The 23,100-nt window shown below is 43.5% G+C and overlaps 1 protein-coding gene across 1 annotated transcript in view; it reads left to right on the top strand.

Moving 5' to 3' along the window:
* The first annotated feature begins 6,328 nt into the window (after positions 1-6,328).
* LOC120064851 (potassium voltage-gated channel subfamily KQT member 2-like) overlaps positions 6,329-23,100 on the top strand; it is an 86,302-nt gene continuing 69,530 nt past the window's right edge. The window contains exon 1 of the mRNA XM_039015444.1: positions 6,329-6,633. Coding sequence (XP_038871372.1) covers positions 6,329-6,633 — 305 coding nt within the window. The remainder of the gene's footprint in view (positions 6,634-23,100) is intronic.

The following is a 23,100-nucleotide window of genomic DNA, read 5'->3' as shown; positions in this document are numbered from 1 at the left end:
GTTTCATAATTATTGGCACTCCTCATTTAGCACTTAGTGCAACCACCTCTGGCAAGGATAACAGTCTTTTCCTGTAATGTTTGACAAGGTTAAGGAACACATTTGGAGGGATTTTGGACCATTCCTCTATGCAGATCCTTTCAAGATCCTTCACATTCTTGGGTTTGTGCTTATCAACTGCCCTCTTCAACTCAGCCCACAGGTTTTCGATTGGATGGAGGTCCGGCGACTGATATGGCCATGGCAGAACATTGATTTTGTTGTCACAGAACCATTTCTGTGTGGATTTTGAGGTATGTTTAGGGTCATTGTCTTGTTGGAAAGTCCACATACGGCCAAGTCCCAGCCTTCTGGCAGAGGCAACCAGATTGTCAGCCAAAATTGCCTGGTACTTGGTGGAATTCATTATGCCATCAATCTTAACCAGGGCCTCTGGACCTCTGGAATTAACGTTTCAACGATTAACTGTTTCAACGTCAAACATGCCGATGCTGTATCTGACCAAAACGTTCAATTTTGGTCTCATCTAACCAGAGCACCTTCTTCCAATCATAATTTAAATTACATTTGGCAAACTCCAAGCGCTTGTGTCTGTCTTGGGGTCATTAAGGGCTTTCTTCTGGCAACCCTTCCAAAGAGCCTGTGGTTGTGGAGGTGGCGTCTGATGGTGCTTTTTTAAACCTGGTGACCCCAAGACGCCACCAAGGCCTGCAATTCTTTCACAGTGATTCTTGTGGATTTTGTTGCTTCTCTCACGATCCTCCTCCCTATCCTGGGGGGCAAAATGCATTTGCGTCCTCTACCCGTGAGGTTTTCAACTGTTCCATATCTTTTGAATTTTTTTATATTTGCCCTGACAGTGCTCAGTGGTATATTCAATAGTTTGTGGATCTTCCTGTAACCATTACCAGATGTATAAAGGTCTACGACCATCTGTCCCTTTTGAACTGCCAGTTATTTTCTTTATGGTGTTGGATGACAAAGAGATATAGCATGCCTGTTACCTCATTTTTATACCCTAGTGAAAAAGGAAGTGATGTAATGGCTCAATATAGTTCCTTAACACTTAGATACACTTAAATAAGTGGAATTTAATTCCTGGTTTAATGTTGGTAGATGCTATTTACAATAATATTTAAGGGTGCCATTAATTGTGAAACTTTGATTTGGAGGAATAAATGATTAAATCAATAAATGATTTTTTTGGGTTCCATTGAAACATTAATAAAGTACAGTATTTTTCACATGTTATTTTGAGTTTATCTCTATAATTATATTGTTTATATTTTTTTAAGTATTGTTTGTGCATTGCCAGTCAGGGGTGCCAGTAATTTTGGAGCCCACTGTATCTTTGAAAGACAGGGTCCTGAAAAAGGTATGTTTATTTTTTTGATGAGTTTAGATTGGGCAAGATAGTCAGGAACATGGGGGAGCAACAGCAAGAGCTGTCCTCTCTCCACCTGGGCAGAGCCCCAGAAGGCCAACAACATTTCATTTGACTCTTTCCAGCCCCTCCCCTCGGGCTGCAGGTACTGACAACCTAAAGCCCATCGCCAAATGTTGGACTTATTCCACTTTAGTACTTGCATTTTAACATTTTTATTAAAACATTTATTTAACGTTTATTTAACATCTACTAGGCGTTTTGACATTTTTATTTAGAAATTGCACTTACCCAGCCTACTTGCTAGTAAATATCCTTTGCTATTTGTTGTCTTTTAATATGTGATTTCATTTCTATGTTTTATGACTGCTGCCTAATGAATTGCCTCTTTGAGGACATTATAGTTTTCTGACTCTGTACACCCATCTTGCCAAAGGGACATGCAGGCCAAACTGCTAAGATATGGTCTGTCTCCTGGGGAGTAGGTTATCGTAATTTACGTTCCTCCTCCACCCTCCTACCCCCCACTGTATGCTCCTGCTGAATGTGCACCCCACTCACCCCTCCACGACGCCTCATTCCTCCTGACCCAGTCGGCCTTGGTGGCTCGATGCAGCCCCATAATACCTGGCAACCGCAGCAGTGTTGGTGTGGGGAGGGTTAAGCATCTTGGCAAGGTCTGCAAAGGCCTGGGTCAGTTCCATGCCACACCATCTTAGCCCTCTGAAGCACTGCTGTAACCCCTTATGCTCTACTTCTCTACCCCCAAATCACACCTTTTCTTCTCAATATCAACGATTTACGGGGTGTTTTGGCATATTTTTTCATTAGGAAGGGGGCGAGAGGTGAGAAAAGGCCCTCTTTGCAGTTTCATGGGCACGGTCGACAAGTGGAGGTATGCTAGGGTTCCTGGGACCTGGGTTCATGGGCACGGTCGATAAGTGGAGGTATGCTAGGGTTCCTGGGACCTGGGTTCATGGGCACGGTCGACAAGTGGAGGTATGCTAGGGTTCCTGGGACCTGGGTTCCTGGGCATGGTCGACAAGTGGAGGTATGCTAGGGTTCCTGGGACCTGGGTTCATGGGCACGGTCGACAAGTGGAGGTATGCTAGGGTTCCTGGGACCTGGGTTCCTGGGCATGGTCAACAAGTGGAGGTATGCTAGGGTTCCTGGGACCTGGGTTCCTGGGCACGGTCGACAAGTGGAGGTATGCTAGGGTTCCTGGGACCTGGGTTCCTGGGCACGGTCGACAAGTGGAGGTATGCTAGGGTTCCTGGGACCTCAGGGTTGATTAAAACAGGACAGAGGGAGATGGCGCTGTATGTCATTTCTGTCATAGGTTATAAGGCCTTATTACACGTTATAATCAGTATTAACCTTTGTAATATCTTATTATAATGTTAGTATGATAAAACATGTTATGCAGCTCTTTCTTAATTGATGGGATTATAATGAGATGATAATAAAATGACATAGGTGTTTATGACAGGTTTCACAATGCATTCGACCGCAATATTACCTGCACACTGTACATTAAAGGGGCCTACTACTCTTTTTGTGCCAGTATGGTTCACTAAGGCAGAGCTTGTATCCTTCTAACTCTCTTTTTTCCTTTACGTCTCTGTTTAATTCAGTTAGAAAAACAGAAGTTCAATGGATTTCATGCCTGCCCAATAATCTCTCAGACCCTGTGAAGAAGATCCACTCTGATGTTTTAATAATATGCTCCCTGTTGTGTTCATTATAACAATTATTGTACCATTGCTAGAATATTACAATATCTAACAATGTTCTATTAAAAATTGCAGTGTGAGTCTTTGTTTTTGCTGGACATAAGACTTTAATACTCAGCTCCTGTTCAAAACAAAGCCATTGAATGTTTATGTTCAACCATTTCTCGTGAATGTATTATAGCTTGACACATGACACACACAGATCACATGCATTCCATTCCAGTGTGAGAATGCCTTTGTTTTTTTACTGTGTAAACAGCCTGTCTATTTCACTCCTTTCTGAGCAGGTGCACCGAGGCTTTGATCCCGTGGAGCAGACTGGCGTCCTGGCAAAAGGATTCTGGTCAGGCAGGAAGGCCAGAGGCACCAGTCAAAGCCGACCTGCCACTGAAACCAGAGTATACAAGCTAAACAGTGGTATTAACCTTGTTTTTTATGAAGAGTTACTGTGTCTGGACGCCCCTATTTAATTCAACAATCTGAAACCCAGCTACAGTAAATCATTTACAGTACTGTAACTGGGTTTCAGAGAGAAGTCAAATACAATATTCCTCTTGAGCTGCAGAAATTGTTTGGATCCACGAAACCCAGGTTTCTGGGTTGAATTCCTGAGCTGACAAGGTAAAAATATGTTGTTCTATCCCTAAGCAAGGCAGTTAACCCACTGTTCCCCGGGCGTTGATGACGTGGATGTGGATTAAGGCAGCACCCCAACACCTCTCTGATTCAGACACATTTCAGTTGAATGCATTCAGTTGCACAACTGACTAGGTATCCTCCTTTCCTTTAAGTTTTAAAGTTCCTACATTGCAGGAAAGTTCTCCAGCAACAACAGAGTGATCAAATTAAGATCCTACTGTACATCTGTACGAGCAGACACCTCTTTTCACCAGGCTGTGTGTCTAGGCCTACTTCAGTTGTTTATTTCTTTGTTTTTTCTGGGCTCAGTGTGTGATTTACTTACACGTCTGGCTGGTATTGTCAGTCGTATTAAAAAGGCTATTTGCGGAAAGCAGATAGTGAGTCTATATAATCTATATTGACAAGATGGACACCACAGTGTGGGTGAAGTGTCTCGCTCTTGTCATAAGATGGATACCGCTGCTTCATTTCACCTCGCCACTCTGGCCGCCAGGGACAAGAGGCACAGAGAGGAAGAGGCCTTATTGTTCCGCTGGGTTGGTTGTCATGGAAATGCTGCCTTACCAGAGGAAAACCAAACTCAGCACCTTCAACGGATTTGGAGTGAGTGTGTGAAGGAGATGAATATTGTTCCTAGAGGTACACGGTTCTCAGCATCTCTAGTGCCTTGTGCTTCATTTCAAAGCAATCAACCCCCTGAGGAGGCAGGGGTTTGCATTCCAAATGGCACCCTGTGGGTCCTGGTCAAAAGTTACTCTGATTCTAGTGCACTATTTAGGGAATAGGGTGCCATTTAGTACTCAGTCAAGCTCTAGCTCCTCTTCCACTTGCCCCTTATTGGACTTATCTACCATTACTCAACCCTTCTCTACCATTACTCATTTCTCTACCATTACTCAACATTACTCTACCATTACTCAACTTTTCAACATTTTGAATTGTCATCTCCGTCTCCGGACTTGAACCCCATGGAAAACATGTGGTTTCAATTGAAGAGTGCAGTCTATAAGCACAGACCAAGGATATCAAGGATCTGGAAAGATTCTGTATGGTGGAATGGCCTAAGATCCCTCCCAATGTGTTCTCCAACCTCATAAAACATTTTAGAAAAAGGCTTAGAGCGATTATCCTTGCAAGGTGAGGTATTGAAAGGTATTGAAAACAGAGGTGCCAATAATTTTGACCCCTATCTTCTATAGAAAAAAAGTATTACTTGTTAAACAAAATCTTTTTCTTTGAGCAATTGTATTAGTATAAAATAATGTTTTCTAATGTTTTTGAGCATACAATATAGCTCAGTGTGTTATTTACTTTATGTATATAAACTGTATACAGTCTTTTTTGCGCATCTTTATCAAGGGAGCCAATCATTTTTTGACTTAAACGGTAAAACATATATGTGTGAAAATACCCTCAAACAAGTGACATTCTGAACTGTTACTTCATATGAAACATTTGATTTTAATTCCAAAGTACTGGAGTATATAGCCACATTAACATTTTAGCTTCACTTTCCAAATACACACGGAGGTGCAATCCAGAATGCTGGTCCAGGATAATTATTTGCCTTTTCGATCACGATGAATAAGATTACATGAACATGGGACCTGATCCTAGATCAGCACTACTCTGAGACACTTTATGAATATGGGGCTAGGACTGTAATTTAAGCACTATGATATAAAAGTTGTATTTGCTTATATCATTAGTTTGGAGATTCGGGCAAATGAGACAAAATATTTTCTTGTGATGAGAGGTTTTATCCTTGATTATAAACAGGGTGGTTTGATCTCTGAATGCTGATTGACTGAAAGACATGGTATATCAGACAGTATACATGGGTATGTAAAAAAAATACGTTTTACTGGTCTAATTACGTTGGTAACCAATTAGCAATAGGTAGCAATTAGGCACCTTGGGGGTTTGTGGTATATGGCCAATATACCATGGCTAAGGGCTGTATCCCGCCTCCTGTCATGCAAAGAACAGTCCTTAACCGTGGTATATTGGCCATACTGTATACAACACCTCCTGGCCCTTATTGCTTGAATATAGGCTGTTTCATTCTGTTATGTTTTTTTTAGATGGTGAGGGAAACATAAGGAAATAATATGTGCACATTGAAAAGCCACTAAAGATGTACAAAATGACCCCATCAAAATGATCTCTGCAAGTGGCAAATGAGCATAGGTTATCCACAGTCAGTGTTCATTTTTTGTTTGTAGCCCATGGCCACACTGCAAATCAAACAATGGAGTGCCAGTGTTTACATTGTTTATATATTGTGTTGTTTTCCCTAGTTTATGCCCTAATAAGAATTTAGGACATTTTCCTTTTTTCTGTTGTCAGGTGGACGGAAAACGCTAAAGTAGGAAAATTGTGTTCATTGCAGATTCTTCTCTGCATTTCAATTGGCTTCTCAGAAGCAGGGTAGCCTCAGCCACGCGCACATGCAGGGGCGAGCGCTCTAAGGATCATATCCTACACGCCCAGCACTGCAATGCTGCTACCTGGTAAAGGGCGAAAAAAATCTCAAACTCCAAGCTCCCCATGACAGTATTTCGCCAGAATGGTCAAGAAATCCTGCACAGGCGGGGTTTACCCTGGTCCAGCTGTGGAGAAAAAGCTAAAAGTCGGCTTTGTCGGGCTAGAAGCTGGGGCTAGTACGGATTTAAACAGAGATGGGGCGCTGCTCATAGCAGGTGCCGACGCCGAGGCAACAAAGCGAGGCAGCATCCTTAGCAAACAGAGGTCCAGTCTCTCTGGCAAACCGAAGCCTCCAAAGAGAAATGCATTCTACAGAAGAGTGCAGAATTTTCTTTATAATGTTTTGGAGAGACCAAGAGGATGGGCATTTATTTACCACGCATACGTGTAAGTTTTTGTTTTAGGCTATTTGTTTAAATGGGTTAAAGCAAGCCTCCAACACTCATGTATCGGGAAGCGTGAAAGCGCCCGAATCATTGTGTATTGTTTTGTTCTTTATAAATAAGCAGGGAAGACATGTCAAGACGACTGATTCATTCAGAGGTGTAGCGGTATGGTGGTGGGGCGTGCAATCAGTCAGCATTAATATATAGCTTTGGCGCGCACATAAATCATGTTGATATCGTCATCTTCTGTTAATTTACCATGGATGTAGCCTACGACATACACATACTTTATATGGGATGTGGTATAGGCTATTTTCTCATTAGATTATGCGATAACAATCTACTCTCCACTACTTGGCATCGAGAAGTTACCGCAGACTTTATAAATTGAAAATATTTTATTAAATCATTCCAAAGAACTGCTTCATATCAGGTCAAATAAATACCTCGGAAGTTTCATATTGAAATCTGCCATTGCATATAATCTAGGGCTAGCCTACACGAAATAATAGTGTGGTTTACGAATGTTATTCAAATTATGCAAAACTCCAGATATTTTAAAACATCTTGCCTGCCTGGAGTCTGACAGCGAATATTACATCAACACGAGTTGCTTCTTTCCAAGTGAAGGTTCGTTTATGTTGTTGACATAGCTTACTTTATCAATGTAAAATACAATCAATAGGCTACCTAGGCGATCATGCTTTTAGGAAAGTGGACTGTGCATTTTTACATCAAAACATAAGCCTATGATGTGTTGGTGTGAATTCCTTAATTTACACAGATATGTCTCATGTAGAATTATCAACGCTTTACGGTCACGACAGGATTTCCCTTTTAACCATAGTTATTAGGCTACTCTCAGTCGATTTAATGTGATTCTGACTTAGCTAATTGAGCGTACTGCTGCAATCCTTTCAGGGCTTTTCTCAATTCAGCACCAAAAGCAGCTGGACAGCTCCGATAGCTGCTGCATTTATCTCTAAACTACCGCATTTGTTCTGAGAGGCAAACATACAATGTAGCTAGCCTACATTAGACCTATGGTACCATACGAACCAAATGATTGCATCACGGTGTTATTTTTTTTAATTATTTCTGGCTGTTTTCATTTTTTTTCAATGGAGTATGAATCTTTTTTTGTACCAGAGGAGAATTCTGAACATTGAGCATTAAAGGATGAGAAAGCAGCGGATCCTCGCAAACCTAGATTGTATTCATGTTGGTTCGTCTAATATATAATTTATACACTCTGTCTCTCCTTCTCCCCATCACTTACAGTACGTCCTGTTTTCTCTATAAATATCGTCGTGGGCTCTGTCAGAAACATGAGATTCACATGCACAGGCAGTGTCAATCTCTCTTTCACATAGACGAACACGGTATGTTTTTATCAAGTAGGCCTACTTGTATCCAATAATGCTGTTTCTCTCTCCGTTCTTCTTCACATAGAGGAACACGGTATGTTTTTATCAAGTAGGCCTACTTGTATCCAATAATGCTGTTTCTCTCTTCGTTCTTCTTCACATAGAGGAAGACAGTATACTTTCATCAAGAAATGTACAGTTTCTCTTTCTCCTCCTCATAAACAAACACAGTAATAGGCTCATCAACATATTATTTTCTGCAAATGGATGACTATCTTTTGCCTAGCAAATGAATGGACGGTACTTCGAACACATCAGAATCATTCACAGAATGCATAAAACATTGATTAGAGACAAATGAAAAGTTTTGTCACTGCTATGGGCGTTTTCACACTGGCAGAGTTGGCAAACAGGCATCCTGTGGGAAACAGGCTAGTGGGTTCAGATACATTGGCATTTTTGTCCAGTGGTGAGATTATGAACCCGGACTGACCTGCCTAGGCGTGAAATGGTCAATATGGAAGTTTTATTAAACAGACAAGCTCATGACAAGACACTTCAAACAACAGGCCTTTATCTCGCATAAAACTGCTATCTATTCCAAAAACAAAAACTGTGAATGTACAATAGTCGTAACTGTTTTTTTGTTTCCTTGAACTTTGTGTTGCAGCTTGCACTGGTGTTACACAGACCGGACACCTGTTTCCCTGACCTACCCCTTTGTGTTGCCCAAATAAACACCTATGTACTGTGTGGTTGTGGGTGGGTGTGTGTGAGTGGGTGGGTGCATGCATACTGGGTGTGACCAACCCAATGTCGAGGTGTGGTTTAGTTTACAGTGCTGGCTGGCAAACTGCTATGGTCCCAAGGGGCCTGGAAGTCTGTCCAAGGCTGTGCTAGGCTTTCCTGGGCTGTGCTAGACTGTACTAGGCTGTCCTGGGCTTTCCTGGGCTGTGCTGGACTGGGCTATGCTGGGCTGTGCTAGACTGTGCTAGGCTGTCCTGGGCTGTGCTGCGCTTTGCTGGGCTTTGTTGGACTGGGCTATGCTGGGCTGCACTAGGCTGTGCTAGGCTGTCCTGTGCTGTGCTGGACTGGGCTATGCTGGGCTGCACTAGGCTGTGCTAGGCTGTCCTGGGCTTTGTTTGACTGGGCTATGCTGGGCTGCACTAGGCTGTGCTAGGCTGTCCTGTGCTGGACTGGGCTATGCTGGGCTGCACTAGGCTGTGCTAGGCTGTCCTGGGCTGTGTGTGAGCTAGTGGTGCCTCCGCACTCTACTGATTAACCTGAGTCATTAGGGAGGAAGATGGTGACCTCACCTGAGTAGGTCTGATAAGACCCAGGCACTGCCTGCCAGGCTGACTATTACATCTGACTGCCTGGGACACTAACACCCGCCTGGATGATAACAACGGGACAAATGGATTCCTCCTTCAACATGAGAACAGTAAAGAGAGAGGAGGAAGAGAGAAGGGATTGTCTGGCAGCATTATGGAAGATGGTCAAGGGTATGGGAGGTTTCACTGCAGTCTCAGTATGCCAGACTATTGTGTCAAGCATACACCAGATTGTATTGAGAGAGAGAATGGTATCCACAATAAACGCCTTGAGTGATATAAAGGTCTGTGCCCATGCACTCATACATGAGATGTTTTTGTATTGTTATTTTTAAAACACCCAAAAGCGATAAGGAAAATCTAAAATCTTTAATGGAGACTCAATCAACCCAACAATGCAATCTTTACACCGGTGCTTGGCCTAAAGAGCCTGCTTTTTGTGTTTCCATGGCTGAGACCAGGGCTGATTTAGTGTCACTGGGAAGACTTATTATAATGTAATGAAAGTCTGATTCATTTCAGATCATTTACCTCCCTTTCCCTCACTGACTGTAAGCCGCTCTGGATAGGAGCATCTGCTAAAATTACCAAAATGTTAAAAAATAAAATATATTCTTTGGAATCTGAAGGTAACGTTGAGAAGGCCTAATCGCAGCTTTAGCAGTGTGTAGACAGGATGTCAACATCATCCGTCTGGCAAAAGGCTGTGGGCCAAGTGTCTGCCTAATGAGGCTGAAAAACTCCCATTGGTGCCAAGTGACTCCCATTGGTTAAGGTACTATCAGAACCAGTCAACCACCTGGACCGGAGTGTCTGATGAGCGCAGCCTCCAGGAACTCTCACTGCTAACAAGGGAACAGTGGTGAAAAAAGTACTCAATTGTCATACTTGAGTAAAAGTAAAGATACCTTAATTTAGAACCAGGAACAGATATAGCCCTTGGTTCACTCCAGACCTGACTGCCCTTGACCAGCACAAAAACATCCTGTGGCGTTCTGCATTAGCATCGAATAGCCCCTGCGATATGCAACTTTTCAGGGAAGTTAGGAACCAATATACACAGGCAGTTAGGAAAGCTAAGGCTAGCTTTTTCAAACAGAAATTTCCATCCTGTAGCACAAACTCCAAAAAGTTCTGGGACACTGTAAAGTCCATGGAGAATAAGAGCACCTCCTCCCAGCTGCCTGCTGCACCGAGGCTAGGAAACACTGTTACCACCGATAAATCCACGATAATTGAGAATTTCAATAAGCATTTTTCTACAGCTGGCCATGCTTTCCACCTGGCTACCCCTACCCCGGTCAACTGCCCTGCACCCCCCACAGCAACTTGCCCAAGCCTCCCCCATTTCTCCTTCACCTAAATCCAGATAGCTGATGTTCTGAAAAAGCTGCAAAATCTGGACCCCTACAAATCAGCTGGGCTAGATAATCTGGACCCCTACAAATCAGCCGGGCTAGACAGACAATCTGGACACTCTCTTTCTAAAATTATCCGCCGCAATTGTTGCAACCCCTATTACTAGCCTGTTCAGCCTCTCTTTCGTATCATCTGAGATCCCCAAAGATTGGAAAGCTGCTTCAGTCATCCCCCTCTTCAAAGGGGGAGACACCCTAGACCCAAACTGTTACATACCTATTTCTATCCTACCCTGCCTTTCCAAGGTCTTCGAAAGCCAAGTTAACAAACAGATAACCGACGATTTTGAATCCCACCGTACCTTCTCTGCTATGCAATCTGGTTTCCGAGCTGGTCATGGGCGCACCTTAGCCACACTCAAGGTCCTAAACGATATCATAACCGCCATTGATAAAAGACAATACTGTGCAGCTGTATTCATCGACCTGGCCAAGGCTTTCGACTCTGTCAATCACCGCATTCTTATCGGCAGACTCAACAGCCTTGGTTTCTCAAATGACTGCCTTGCCTGGTTCACCAACTACTTCTCAGACAGAGTTCAGTATGTCAAATCAGAGGGCCTGTTGTCCGGACCTCTGGCAGTCTCTATGGGGGTGCCACAGGGTTCAATTCTTGGGCTGACTCTTTTTTTCTGTGTACATCAATGATGTTGCTCTTGCTGCTGATGATTCTCTGATCCACCTCTACCCAGACGACACCATTTTGTATACTTCTGGCCCTTCTTTGGACACTGTGTTAACTAACCTCCAGACGAGCTTCAATGCCATACAACACTCCTTCCGTGGCCTCCAACTGCTCTTAAATGCAAGTAAAACTAAATGCATGCTCTTCAACCGATCGCTGTCCGCACCTGCCCGCCCGTCTAGCATCACTACTCTGGACGGTTCTGACTTAGAATATGTGGACAACTACAAATACCTAGGTGTCTGGTTAGACTGTAAACTCTCCTTCCAGACTCACATTAAGCATCTCCAATCCATAATTCAATCTAGAATCAGCTTCCTATTTCACAACAAAGCATCATTCACTCATGCTGCCAAACACACCCTCGTAAAACTGACTATCCTACCGATCCTTGACTTCGACGATGTCATTTACAAAATAGCCTCCAACACTCAGCAAATTGGATGCAGTCTATCACAGTGCCATCCTTTTTGTCTCCAAAGCCCCATATACTACCCACCACTGCAACCTGTATGCTCTCGTTGGCTGGCCCTCGCTTCTTATTCGTCGCCAAACCCACTGGCTCCAGGTCATCTATAAGTCTCTGCTAGGTAAAGCCCCACCTTATCTCAGCTCACTGGTCACCATAGCAGCACCCACCCGTAGCACGCGCTCCAGCAGGTATATTTCACTGGTCACTCCAAAGCCAATTCCTCCTTTGGCCGCCTTTCCTTCCAGTTCTCTGCTGCCAATGACTGGAACGAACTGCAAACATCACTGAAGCTGTAGTCTCATATCTCCCTCACTAACTTTAAGCATCAGCTGTCAGAGCAGCTTACAGATCATAGCCCATCTGTAAATAGCCCTCCCAACTACCTCGTCACCATATTGTTATTTTTTTGTTTGTTGCTCCTTTACACCCCAGTATCTCTACTTGCACATTCATATTCTGCACATCTATCACTCCAGTGTTTAATTGCTAAATTGTAATTATTTCGCAACTATGGCCTATTTATTGCCTTACCTCACTAATCTTACTTCATTTGCACACACTGTATATAGACCTTTCTATTGTGTTATTGACTGTACATTTGTTTATTCCATGTGCAACTCTGTGTTGTTGTTTGTGTCGCACTGCTTTGCTTTATCTTGGCCAGGTTGCAGTTGTAAATGAGAACTTGTATTCAACTGGCCTACCTGGTTAAATAAAAGTGAAAAAATATATATATATATAGAAAGTGACTGAAGTAAAAGTGAAAGTCACCCAGTAAATACTAGTAAAAGTCTAAAAGTATTTGATTTGACATATACTTAAGTATCAAAAGTAAATATAATAGCAAAAATATACTTAAGTATCAAAAGTAAATATAATAGCAAAAATATACTTAAGTATCAAAAGTAAATATAATAGCAAAAATATACTTAAGTATCAAAATTAAATATAATAGCAAAAATATACTTAAGTATCAAAATTAAAAGTATAAATCATTTCAAATTCCTTATATTAAGCAAACCAGACGGCACAATTTTCTAGTTTTTATGTATTGGTGGATAGCCAGTGGCACACCCCACACTCGGACATCATTTACAAACAAAGCATGTGTGCTTAGTGAGTCCACCAGATCAGAGGCAGTAGGGATGACCAAGAATGTTCTCTTGATAAGCGTGTGAATTCGACCATTTTCCTGTACTGCTAAGCATTCAAAATGTAACAAGTACTTTTGGGTGTCAGGGAACATTTATGTAGTAAAAAGTAAAGAACACATACCCCCCAAAACTACTTAGGTAGTACTTTAAAGTGTTTTATTAAGAACTTTACACCACTGCAAGGGAGATGCATTATGTTACAAGTGGTAGTGTGGTAATCTAGTTCCCAGACACTTCCACTCAAAGCTTTGTCCAATAGCCTGTGGATGAGGTTTGTAGTGTGGTAATCTAGTTCCCAGACACTTCCCCTCAAAGCTTGGTCCAATAGCCTGTGGATGAGGTTTGTAGTGTAGCAACACTTTACTGAAAGCCAACCGGTATAATGTATTTCAGACTTGTCATTTACATGAATGACACTTTTCTAATTAAGCAATAAGTCACGAGAGGGTGTGGTATATGGCCAATATACCACGGCTGTTCTTAGGCACGAAGCAACGCTGTGTGCCTGGATACAGCCCTTAGTCGTGGTATGTTGGCCATATACCACAAACCCCTGAGGTGCCTTTTTGCTATTATAAACTGGTTATCAATGTAATTAGCAGTGAAAATAAATGTTTTGTCATACCCATGGTATATAGGCTGATATACTACGGCTCTCAGCCAATCAGCATTCAGGGCTCGAACCACCCAGAACATAATGTCTTATAATGATCTGATAATGATCCTGATTATATATTGGCCATTTTGAGTCAGTTGAAAATGTCCTACATAGAGAGACACAAAATATTATAAGCCTAATTATAATACATTATAAAGGCTCATGCAGGCTTATAACAAGTTATAAAGGATTATAGCTGAAAGGCCTTAAGTAAGTCCTACTGGTAGTTTTACAGTATATTTTATTCTATAGTTGTGTGTGTTTGAACTATGTACGAAGTTGTACATCTATGGGTGTGCACCTGTACTGACATACAGTACATGTGTCTGTGTGCCTGGCACTGCATAGGTGTGTTCGGCGGCTTAGACTGGTCAATTTGGTGGAGGTTTATGGCTACGCTGTGTGTAACCAAGACACGCTGCCCTGCTCGAATGACATCGTCATGTCCGCCCCTCAGAGCCGCCGGTCACTCCTCACAGATAGGCCATCAATTTTTCCATTGAGGAACCTATCCAGTGTTTTGTGATAAACGCACCGTTAACGAGGCGAGACGCTAGACGAGGCGAGACTGTAATGGAGAAAAGGTTGGCCGGTTTCTGAGTAGTTTCCCCCATTACTGTTCGGTTTCATAAGACCATTCAGAGAGTTCAGAATCCCTAAAGGTGGAATAAGCCTATGCTGACTTGGTGGGATTTGTGTTACACTGGTTGGGAATGTGGTAGTTAGGTGCTATGGTAACCCTGAATGCATATACATGGAGTGTTCAAATTGAAGGCCTGAAGGAAAGTCTTAAAATTGATAGCAAATTATTGAGTACGCCAATATGTGTTATTAGTTGAAAATAGGCCTACGCTACCACTCCCAGTGTCAAACCATTATGCTGATCTTCTTATTCATTCTGATTTTAAAAGGCATAACAGATCCTAGATCAGCAGTCCTACTCTGAGACACTTTATGATTACAGGCCTTGGACTTCTCGATTTCTACCCTTATCGTCCCTTACTAGTCCAAGATGCCGCTGTATTCTTAAAAGTCTTCTGCGGATGTATTCTAGGTCAGGTTGAGCTAAGATAGGCTGTGTAATTACAGCCAATTTGGAGACTAATACTACATTATGCATTCAGGCAAAACTTGTGGTTCTAAAAATAACTCTGATATGATAGTGCTCAATCGTCGTGACTTGTTTCCTCAGAGAATACGTCTGGCCTTGCAACTCATTCTTTAGACCAGTGGTTCCTAACCTTTTTTGAACTGTGGTACACTTTGATGGGATAAAAGAATTCTGTGGCACACCTAAACCTTTCCTTATGTATTTAGTGGCAATGACCTTCATCTGATCTATACTGAATATTATTTTTTAAATGATGTTATCTGTGAAAGAGTGTCCAGCAAATCTCTGATAGAAATAAAAACGTATAGTTCTGATAAAATAGGTCTTAGAGGATAGTGTGGTAAGTTGAGAGACATTTTCTACATTCAGCATCACTCCATCAAGGGAATTAAATATTGAACAAAAATGTAAACGCAACATGCAACAATTTCAATGATTTTGCTAAATTACAGTTCATATAAGTAAATCAGTCAATTGAAATACATATATTAGGCTCTAATCAATGGATTTCACATGACTGGGAGCCAGTCCCAGCCAATCAGAATGAGTTTTTCATCACAAAAGGGCTTTATTACAGACATAAATACTCCTCAGTTTCATCAGCTGTCCAAATGGCTGGTCTCAGATGATCCCGCAGGTGAAGAAGCCGGATGTGGAGGTCCTGGGCTGGCGTGGTTACACGTGGTCTGCGGTTGTGAGGCCGGTTGGACATACTGCCAAATTCTCTAAAATGGCTTATGGTCCATTCTCTGGCAACAGCTCTGGTGGACATTCCTGCAATTAGCATGCCAATTGCACGCTATCTCAAAACATGAGACATCTGTGGCATTGTGTTGTGTGACAAACCTGCACATTTTAGAGTGGCCTTTTATTGTCCCCCAGCACAAGGTCCACCTGTGTAATGATCATGCTGTTTAATCAGCTTCTTGATATGCCACACCTGTCAGGTGGATGGATTATCTTGGCAAATGAGAAATGTTCACTAAGAGGGATGTAAACACATTTCTGCACAAAATTTGAGATAAATACGCTTTTTGTGCTTATGGAACATTCTGGAATCTTTTATTTCAGCTCATGACCAACACTTTCCGTGTTGAGTTTATATTTTTGTTCAGTATAGTATTCTAACTTTAACAAAGATATTTTCATATATTTCAGGATGTTGTGTATTCCTGGAAATAATCAGAATTCATGTAAACGTTAGTTTTAGAAACATAGCTTGTCCAGAAGAAAGTGTTCTCTTGGCACAACTGACCCTGGGTGTTATAACCATGACTATCTTTATTTCCTTAACGTAATTCTACACCATCAAAATCACTTTTTTGTCTTAATCATTTTAATAATCTTTTAACACGTGTAACACCAACAAAAAAAAAGTTTGTACAATTTAAAACACTTTTAACATAGGCCAGGCCCTGTTGTTACCTCATATCCCCGTGATAATGCCTTGCATTACGCCTGGGAAGAAAACACTTACATTTTCTCAACTTATAAGCGTCATGAAATCAATAATTTGCTAACATTGGATAACATTCATATACTGTCCATCTCTGAAACTTACTTAATTCCTTTGATGATACAGCAGTAGCAATATAGGGATATACGATCTACGGAAGAGACAGGAATGCCTATGGGGGAGGTTTTGTTGCTGTATATGTTCAGAGCTATTATCCTGTAAATTATAGAAGATCTCATGTCAGATGTTGTTGAAATGTCTTGGTTGCAAGTTCATCTAAAGCCTATTCTTTTGGGGTGCTGCTATAGTCCACCAATGGCTAACAGTCAGTATTTGGATAATTTGTTTGCAATGCTCGATAATGTGTGTGATGTGAACAGAGAGGTCTATTTTCTGGGTGACTTGAACATTGACTGGTTAGCAACTAGCTGTCCTCTCAAGAGGAAGCTTCTAACTGTGACTAATGCTTGTAATATGACCCAGCTTCACTCAGGCAACTAGCGTGCATACCAATAGTGTTGGATCTGTCACAACCACTTGTATTGATCATATCTTCACTAATACTGCAGAGCTTTGCTCCAAAGCAATATCAGTTGCAATTGGCTGTAGTGACCATAACATTGTGGCAATAACAAGGAAAGCCAAAGTGCCAAAGGTTGGGCTTAAAGTAATTTATAAGTGATCATACAAAATGTTTTCTCAGGATTAGTTTGTTGAAGATGTAAAACATGTATGTTGGTCTGATGTGTTTGAGGAAGGTGAATCCAGATGCAGCATTGGCAGTATTTGTAAAATTATTATTTCAAAGTTTTGACAAGCATGAACCTGTTGATGATGAATTGAAAAATTGTATGGTTCTAAGAAATTATGCAAAATAATTGGCGAACAAGTCGGGTTGCTCAGCTGATTGGTTGACATAATGTAAATTGAGAAATATTATGACTAAACTGAACAAAAATAACAATAAATTATATTACCAAACAAAGACAAATGACATACAGTCATGTGAAAAGAGTGAAAAGTACATCCCCTGGAATTATTATTATTATTACACATTTGAACACCACGTTCATTGATAAAGGTAACCCAATTTAACAAATCACACAACAAATGTTTACTTTGAAAATGTTATGCAATTAAAATATGCATTTTCCTTTTGTGAAAAAAGTTAGTACAACCCTACCTTTAACATTACATAAAATGGCTCAAATTAGAATCAGGTGCACCAAAAAAAGGTGCAAATGATTAGAAAATCATTACAGATAAACTTCCATAAAGATTAGAAACTTGGTCTGGTTTGGTCTTAACTATATGGGTGTGTGGTACACATCATGCCAAGATCAAAATACCTACCCGAGGCCCTCAGAAGAAAGATTATTGATGCCCATGAGTCTGGGAGGGGTTACAAATCCATTTCCAAGCAATTTGAAGTACATCATTCCACTGTCCGACAGATCATCTACAAATGGAGAAAATTACAGACCACTGACAATCTACCTAGGGCAGGTTGTCTCAACAAATTCAGCCCAAGAGCTGACCGAAAGATGCTCATAGAAGTCTCTAAGAACCCCAGGGTGACATCAAGGGATCTACAGGCCTCTCGTAGCACAATCAATATCGAAGTGCATGAGTCAACTGTCAGAAAGAGACTGCACATGGGAGGTCAGGAAGGAAGAAGCCTCTGCTCTCAAAAAATAATATCAATACACCTGGGTAAAGACCAAAACTACTGGAACAATGTGCTCTGGACAGACGAGTCAAAGGTGGAGTTGTTTGGCCGCAATGCCAGATGCCATGTTTGGCGAAAACTAAACACTACCTTTGAACAGAAGAACCTCATACCAACCGTAAAGCATGGAGGCGGTGGCATTATAGTTTGGGACTGCTTTGCTGCCTCAGGGCCTGGCCAACCAGAGAGATTCTTGAGAATGTGAGGTCATCTGTCAAAAAGCTGAAGACGAACCGAACATGGATCTTGCAACAGGACAATGATCCAAAACACAAAAGCAAAGCTACGACAGAATGGCTCAAAAATAAGAAATGGAGGGTTATGGAATGGCCCAGATCTCAATCCTATCGAAATGCTGTGGGGGGACTTGAAGCATGCAACAAAGCCCTCGAACATGACACAGTTGAAGCAGTACTGTAAAATTCCTCCCATTCGATGTAAGAGACTCATAGACAGTTACAAGTTATTTCAGCCAAAGGGGGCAACACAGCTATTGAAGCTAGGGGTGTACTAATTTTTTCTGCACTATGGAATTGCATTTCTGTTGTTTTTGGATTAATACATGATTGCAAAGTATAATCTTTCAGTGTCATTTGTTAAATTATATTACCTTTATCTGTCAATAGTGTTGAAGTGAAGATTACATATCCATCTGTCCAAATATGTTAAAAAAAGAGACAACTTTCCAGGGGGTGTACTTACTTTTTCACATGACTGTAAAACGCAATGGAAAAAGTAGCTTAAGTGATATCATGGGCAGAAAACACAATTCATCTCCATCGTTCTTTGAAGTTGATGGATAATTTATAACAAAACTTTTTGATATTGCCAGTCATTTCAATTACTAGTAAAGTGGAAAAACTTAGAAGTGAAATGACATGACAACAATGAACCATTCTATTTTTGTATAAAATATCTAATAATGAAAGAGAAGGATTTATATTTTATTAGTGTGGGAGAGGTGGAAAAGAGGTGGAAAAACTATTGTCATCCATCAATAATCATAAGCCACTAGGTAAAGACAACTTTAATGGGAAACTATTGAGAATGGTAGCAGACTGTACTGACACCCCTATTTGCTATATATTTAACCAAAGCTTTAAGGAGTGTGTGTCCACACTTGTGGAAGGAAGCTAAAGTAATTCCACTGCCTAAAAATTGTAAATGTCACGTTCCTGACCTTGTTTTCCTTTTGTATAGTTGTGTTTAGTGGGTCAGGACGTGAGCTGGGTGGGCAGTCTGTGTTGTTTGTTCTATGTTAAGTGTCAGGTTTAATTGACCTTGTATGGCTCTCAATCAGAGGCAGGTGTTTGACGTTTTCCTCTGATTGAGAACCATATATAGGTAGGTTGTTTCACATTGTTTGTTGTGGGTGGTTGTCTTCCGTGTCTGTATGTCTACCACACGGGACTGTTTCGTTTGTCGTTCGTGTATGTAGTCTGTTCCTGTTCGTGCGTTCTTCGTAGTTTGTAAGTTCTCAAGTCAGGTCTGTCTACATCGTTTATTTGTTTTGGTAGTTTGTTAAAGTGTTTTCGTGTTTCGTCCTTACTTTAATAAACTTCATTATGTCATGTAACAACGCTGCGCTTTGGTCCAATCCAGAACGACCGTTACAGAACCACCCACCAAACAAGGATCAAGCAGCGTGAGAGGAACCAGCAGCAGCAGCCAAAAAACCAGGACTCGTGGACTTGGGAGGAAATATTGAACGGAGAAGGACCCTGGGCACAGGCTGGGGAGTATCGCCGCCCCAAAGCTGAGCTGGAGGAAGCGAAAGCTGAGCGGCGGCGATATGAGGAGGCAGCAAGGCAGCGCGACAGGTACGAGAGGCAGCCCCATAATTTTTTTTGGGGGGGGGGGGGGGGGGGGGGGGGCTAGAGAGGAGTGTGGCTAAGCCAGGTAGCAGACCTGAGCGCACTCCTCGTGCTTATTATAAGCAACGCGTCACTGGTCAGGCACCGTGTTATGCGGTTAAGCGCACGGTGTCGCCAGTGCGTGCCCATAGCCCGGTGTGCTATAGGGCAGCCCCCCGAAAGTGTCGTGTGAGTGTGGGCATCCAGCCGGGGCGTATTGTGCCTGCTCAGCGCGTCTGGTCTCCGGTACGCAGTTTCGGTCCAGGGTATCCTGCGCCGGCTCTGCGTGCTGTGTCTCCGGGGTGCTGGGAGGGTGCAGTGCGTCCTATGCCTACGCTCCGCTCGTACCGGGCAAATGTGGGAGTGGAGCCTAAGGGAGAGGTGCGCGTAGTAGGCACTAGATCTCCAGTGCTCATCCACAGCCCGGTTCAACCTGTGCCTGCACTCTGGAGGGTACGGGCTGGAGTAGTATTCCAGCCTGGGGGAGTGGTGCCAAGGCTGCGCACCAGAGCTCCAGTGCTCCCTCACAGCCCGGTCCTTCAGGTGCCTCTTAACATCAAGCCTCCTGTAGGTCTCTCCAGCCTGGTGGGTCCTGTGGCAGCCCCACGCACCAGGCTGTCTCTCCGTCTCCTCCCTACAGGTGTGCCCGTCTGCCCAACGCCGTCTGAACTGCCCGTCTGCCCAACGGCGCCTGAACTGCCCGTCTGCCCAACGGCGCCTGAACTGCCCGTCTGCCCAACGGCGCCTGAACTGCCCGTCTGCCCAACGCCGTCTGAACTGCCCGTCTGCCCAACGGCGCCTGAACTGCCCGTCTGCCCAACGCCGTCTGAACTGTCCGTCTGCCAAGCGCCGCATGAACTAGCCGTCTGTACTGAGCCTTCAAAGCCGCCCGTCTGTACTGAGCCTTCAAAGCCGCCCGTCTGTACTGAGCCTTCAAAGCCGCCCGTCTGCCATGAGCCGCTAGAGCCATCCGCCAGACAGGAGCAGCCGGAGCCTTCCGCCAGACAGGAGCAGCCGGAGCCTTCCGCCAGACAGGAGCAGCCAGAGCCGTCAGCCAGCCAGGATCAGCCAGAGCCGTCAGCCAGCCATGACCAGCCAGAGCCGTCAGCCAGCCATGACCAGCCAGAGCCGTCAGCCAGCCATGACCAGCCAGAGCCGTCAGCCAGCCATGACCAGCCAGAGCCGTCAGCCAGCCATGACCAGCCAGAGCCGTCAGCCAGCCATGACCAGCCAGAGCCGTCAGCCAGCCATGACCAGCCAGAGCCGTCAGCCAGCCAGAGCCGCCGTCGTCCCTCAGTCCGGAGCTGCCGTCGGCCCTCAGTCCGGAGCTGCCGTCGTCCCTCAGTCCGGAGCTGCCGTCGTCCCTCAGTCCGGAGCTGCCGTCGTCCCTCAGTCCGGAGCTGCCGCCGTCCCTCAGTCCGGAGCTGCCGCCGTCCCTCAGTCCGGAGCTGCCGTCGTCCCTCAGTCCGGAGCTGCCGCCGTCCCTCAGTCCGGAGCTGCCGCCGTCCCTCAGTCCGGTGCTGCCGTCGTCCCTCAGTCCGGTGCTGCCGTCGTCCCTCAGTCCGGTGCTGCCGTCGTCCCTCAGTCCGGTGCTGCCGTCGTCCCTCAGTCCGGTGCTGCCGTCGTCCCTCAGTCCGGTGCTGCCGTCGTCCCTCAGTCCGGTGCTGCCGTCGTCCCTCAGTCCGGTGCTGCCGTCGTCCCTCAGTCCGGTGCTGCCGTCGTCCCTCAGTCCGGAGCTGCCGTCCCTCAGTCCGGAGCTGCCGTCCCTCAGTCCGGAGCTGCCGCCCCTTATCCCGGTGATGCCCCTTATCCCGGTGATGCCCCTTATCCCGGTGATGCCCCTTAATTTAGGTGGGTTTATTTGGAGGGTGGTCATTGGGAGGGGGATACGGAAGCAAGGAGTGACTATGGTGGTGTGGGGACAGCGTCCGGAGCCGGAGCCGCCACCGTGGACAGATGCCCACCCAAACCCTCCCCTTGAGGTTGAGTTTTGCGGCCGGAGTCCGCATCTTGGGGGGGGGTAATGTCACGTTCCTGACCTTGTTTTCCTTTTGTATAGTTGTGTTTAGTGGGTCAGGACGTGAGCTGGGTGGGCAGTCTGTGTTGTTTGTTCTATGTTAAGTGTCAGGTTTAATTGACCTTGTATGGCTCTCAATCAGAGGCAGGTGTTTGACGTTTTCCTCTGATTGAGAACCATATATAGGTAGGTTGTTTCACATTGTTTGTTGTGGGTGGTTGTCTTCCGTGTCTGTATGTCTACCACACGGGACTGTTTCGTTTGTCATTCGTGTATGTAGTCTGTTCCTGTTCGTGCGTTCTTCGTAGTTTGTAAGTTCTCAAGTCAGGTCTGTCTACATCGTTTATTTGTTTTGGTAGTTTGTTAAAGTGTTTTCGTGTTTCGTCCTTACTTTAATAAACTTCATTATGTCATGTAACAACGCTGCGCTTTGGTCCAATCCCTACTCCTCCTCTTCGGACAAAGAGGAGGAGAACGACCGTTACAGTAAAGCACCCTTTGCTGGCTATATCAACGGTCCAATCAGTTTGCTGCCTGTTCTTAGTAAACTGATGGAAAGGATTGTGTTTGTCCAAATACAATGCTATATTTCAGAGAATAAGTTAACTACTGACTTTCAGCATGCATATATAGATAAGGGCACTCAACTTGTACTGCACTGACTGAGATGACTGGTGGTTGGTTAAAATAAATGGATAATAAAATGATAGTTGGAGCTATATTGTTAGATTTCAGTGCAGCCTTTGATGTTATTGTTCATTAAAAAAAAACATTAAAAAAACATGAGCTGGCACACACCCAGAATAATAGTTTGTGTGGAGGTGCTGACTAACGTCGAATAAACTATCAAAATAAAGAAAGTCGCACACTCCATGTATAAACTCGCAGCAAATTAATGGGTATTTACCAACGTTTCGGCATCACTGTGCCTTCCTCAGGGTAATGTCATGAATACTTGAACCAGGTTATGTGCAATTAGTGTAACCAATGACAGTAGTGAGGGGTGTGTCATAATAATTAAGTTAATTAAAATGAATTAGTGAAACTGTTAAAAAATAGTATATGGCATATTAAATATATTACGCTATTGTTATCATGTAGAAACATAATGGAATACTGTACATCATATTAGCATCAACATACATTATTGTTTCATTCAATTTCACATAATAATTTCCTATTTCATTTCATTTTTGTTCCATGTAATCTTTTGG

The sequence above is a fragment of the Salvelinus namaycush genome, chromosome 20 (assembly GCF_016432855.1).
Source record: "Salvelinus namaycush isolate Seneca chromosome 20, SaNama_1.0, whole genome shotgun sequence".
NCBI classification, from domain to species: domain Eukaryota; kingdom Metazoa; phylum Chordata; class Actinopteri; order Salmoniformes; family Salmonidae; genus Salvelinus; species Salvelinus namaycush.
This window is presented reverse-complemented; position numbering and strand designations above follow the sequence as displayed.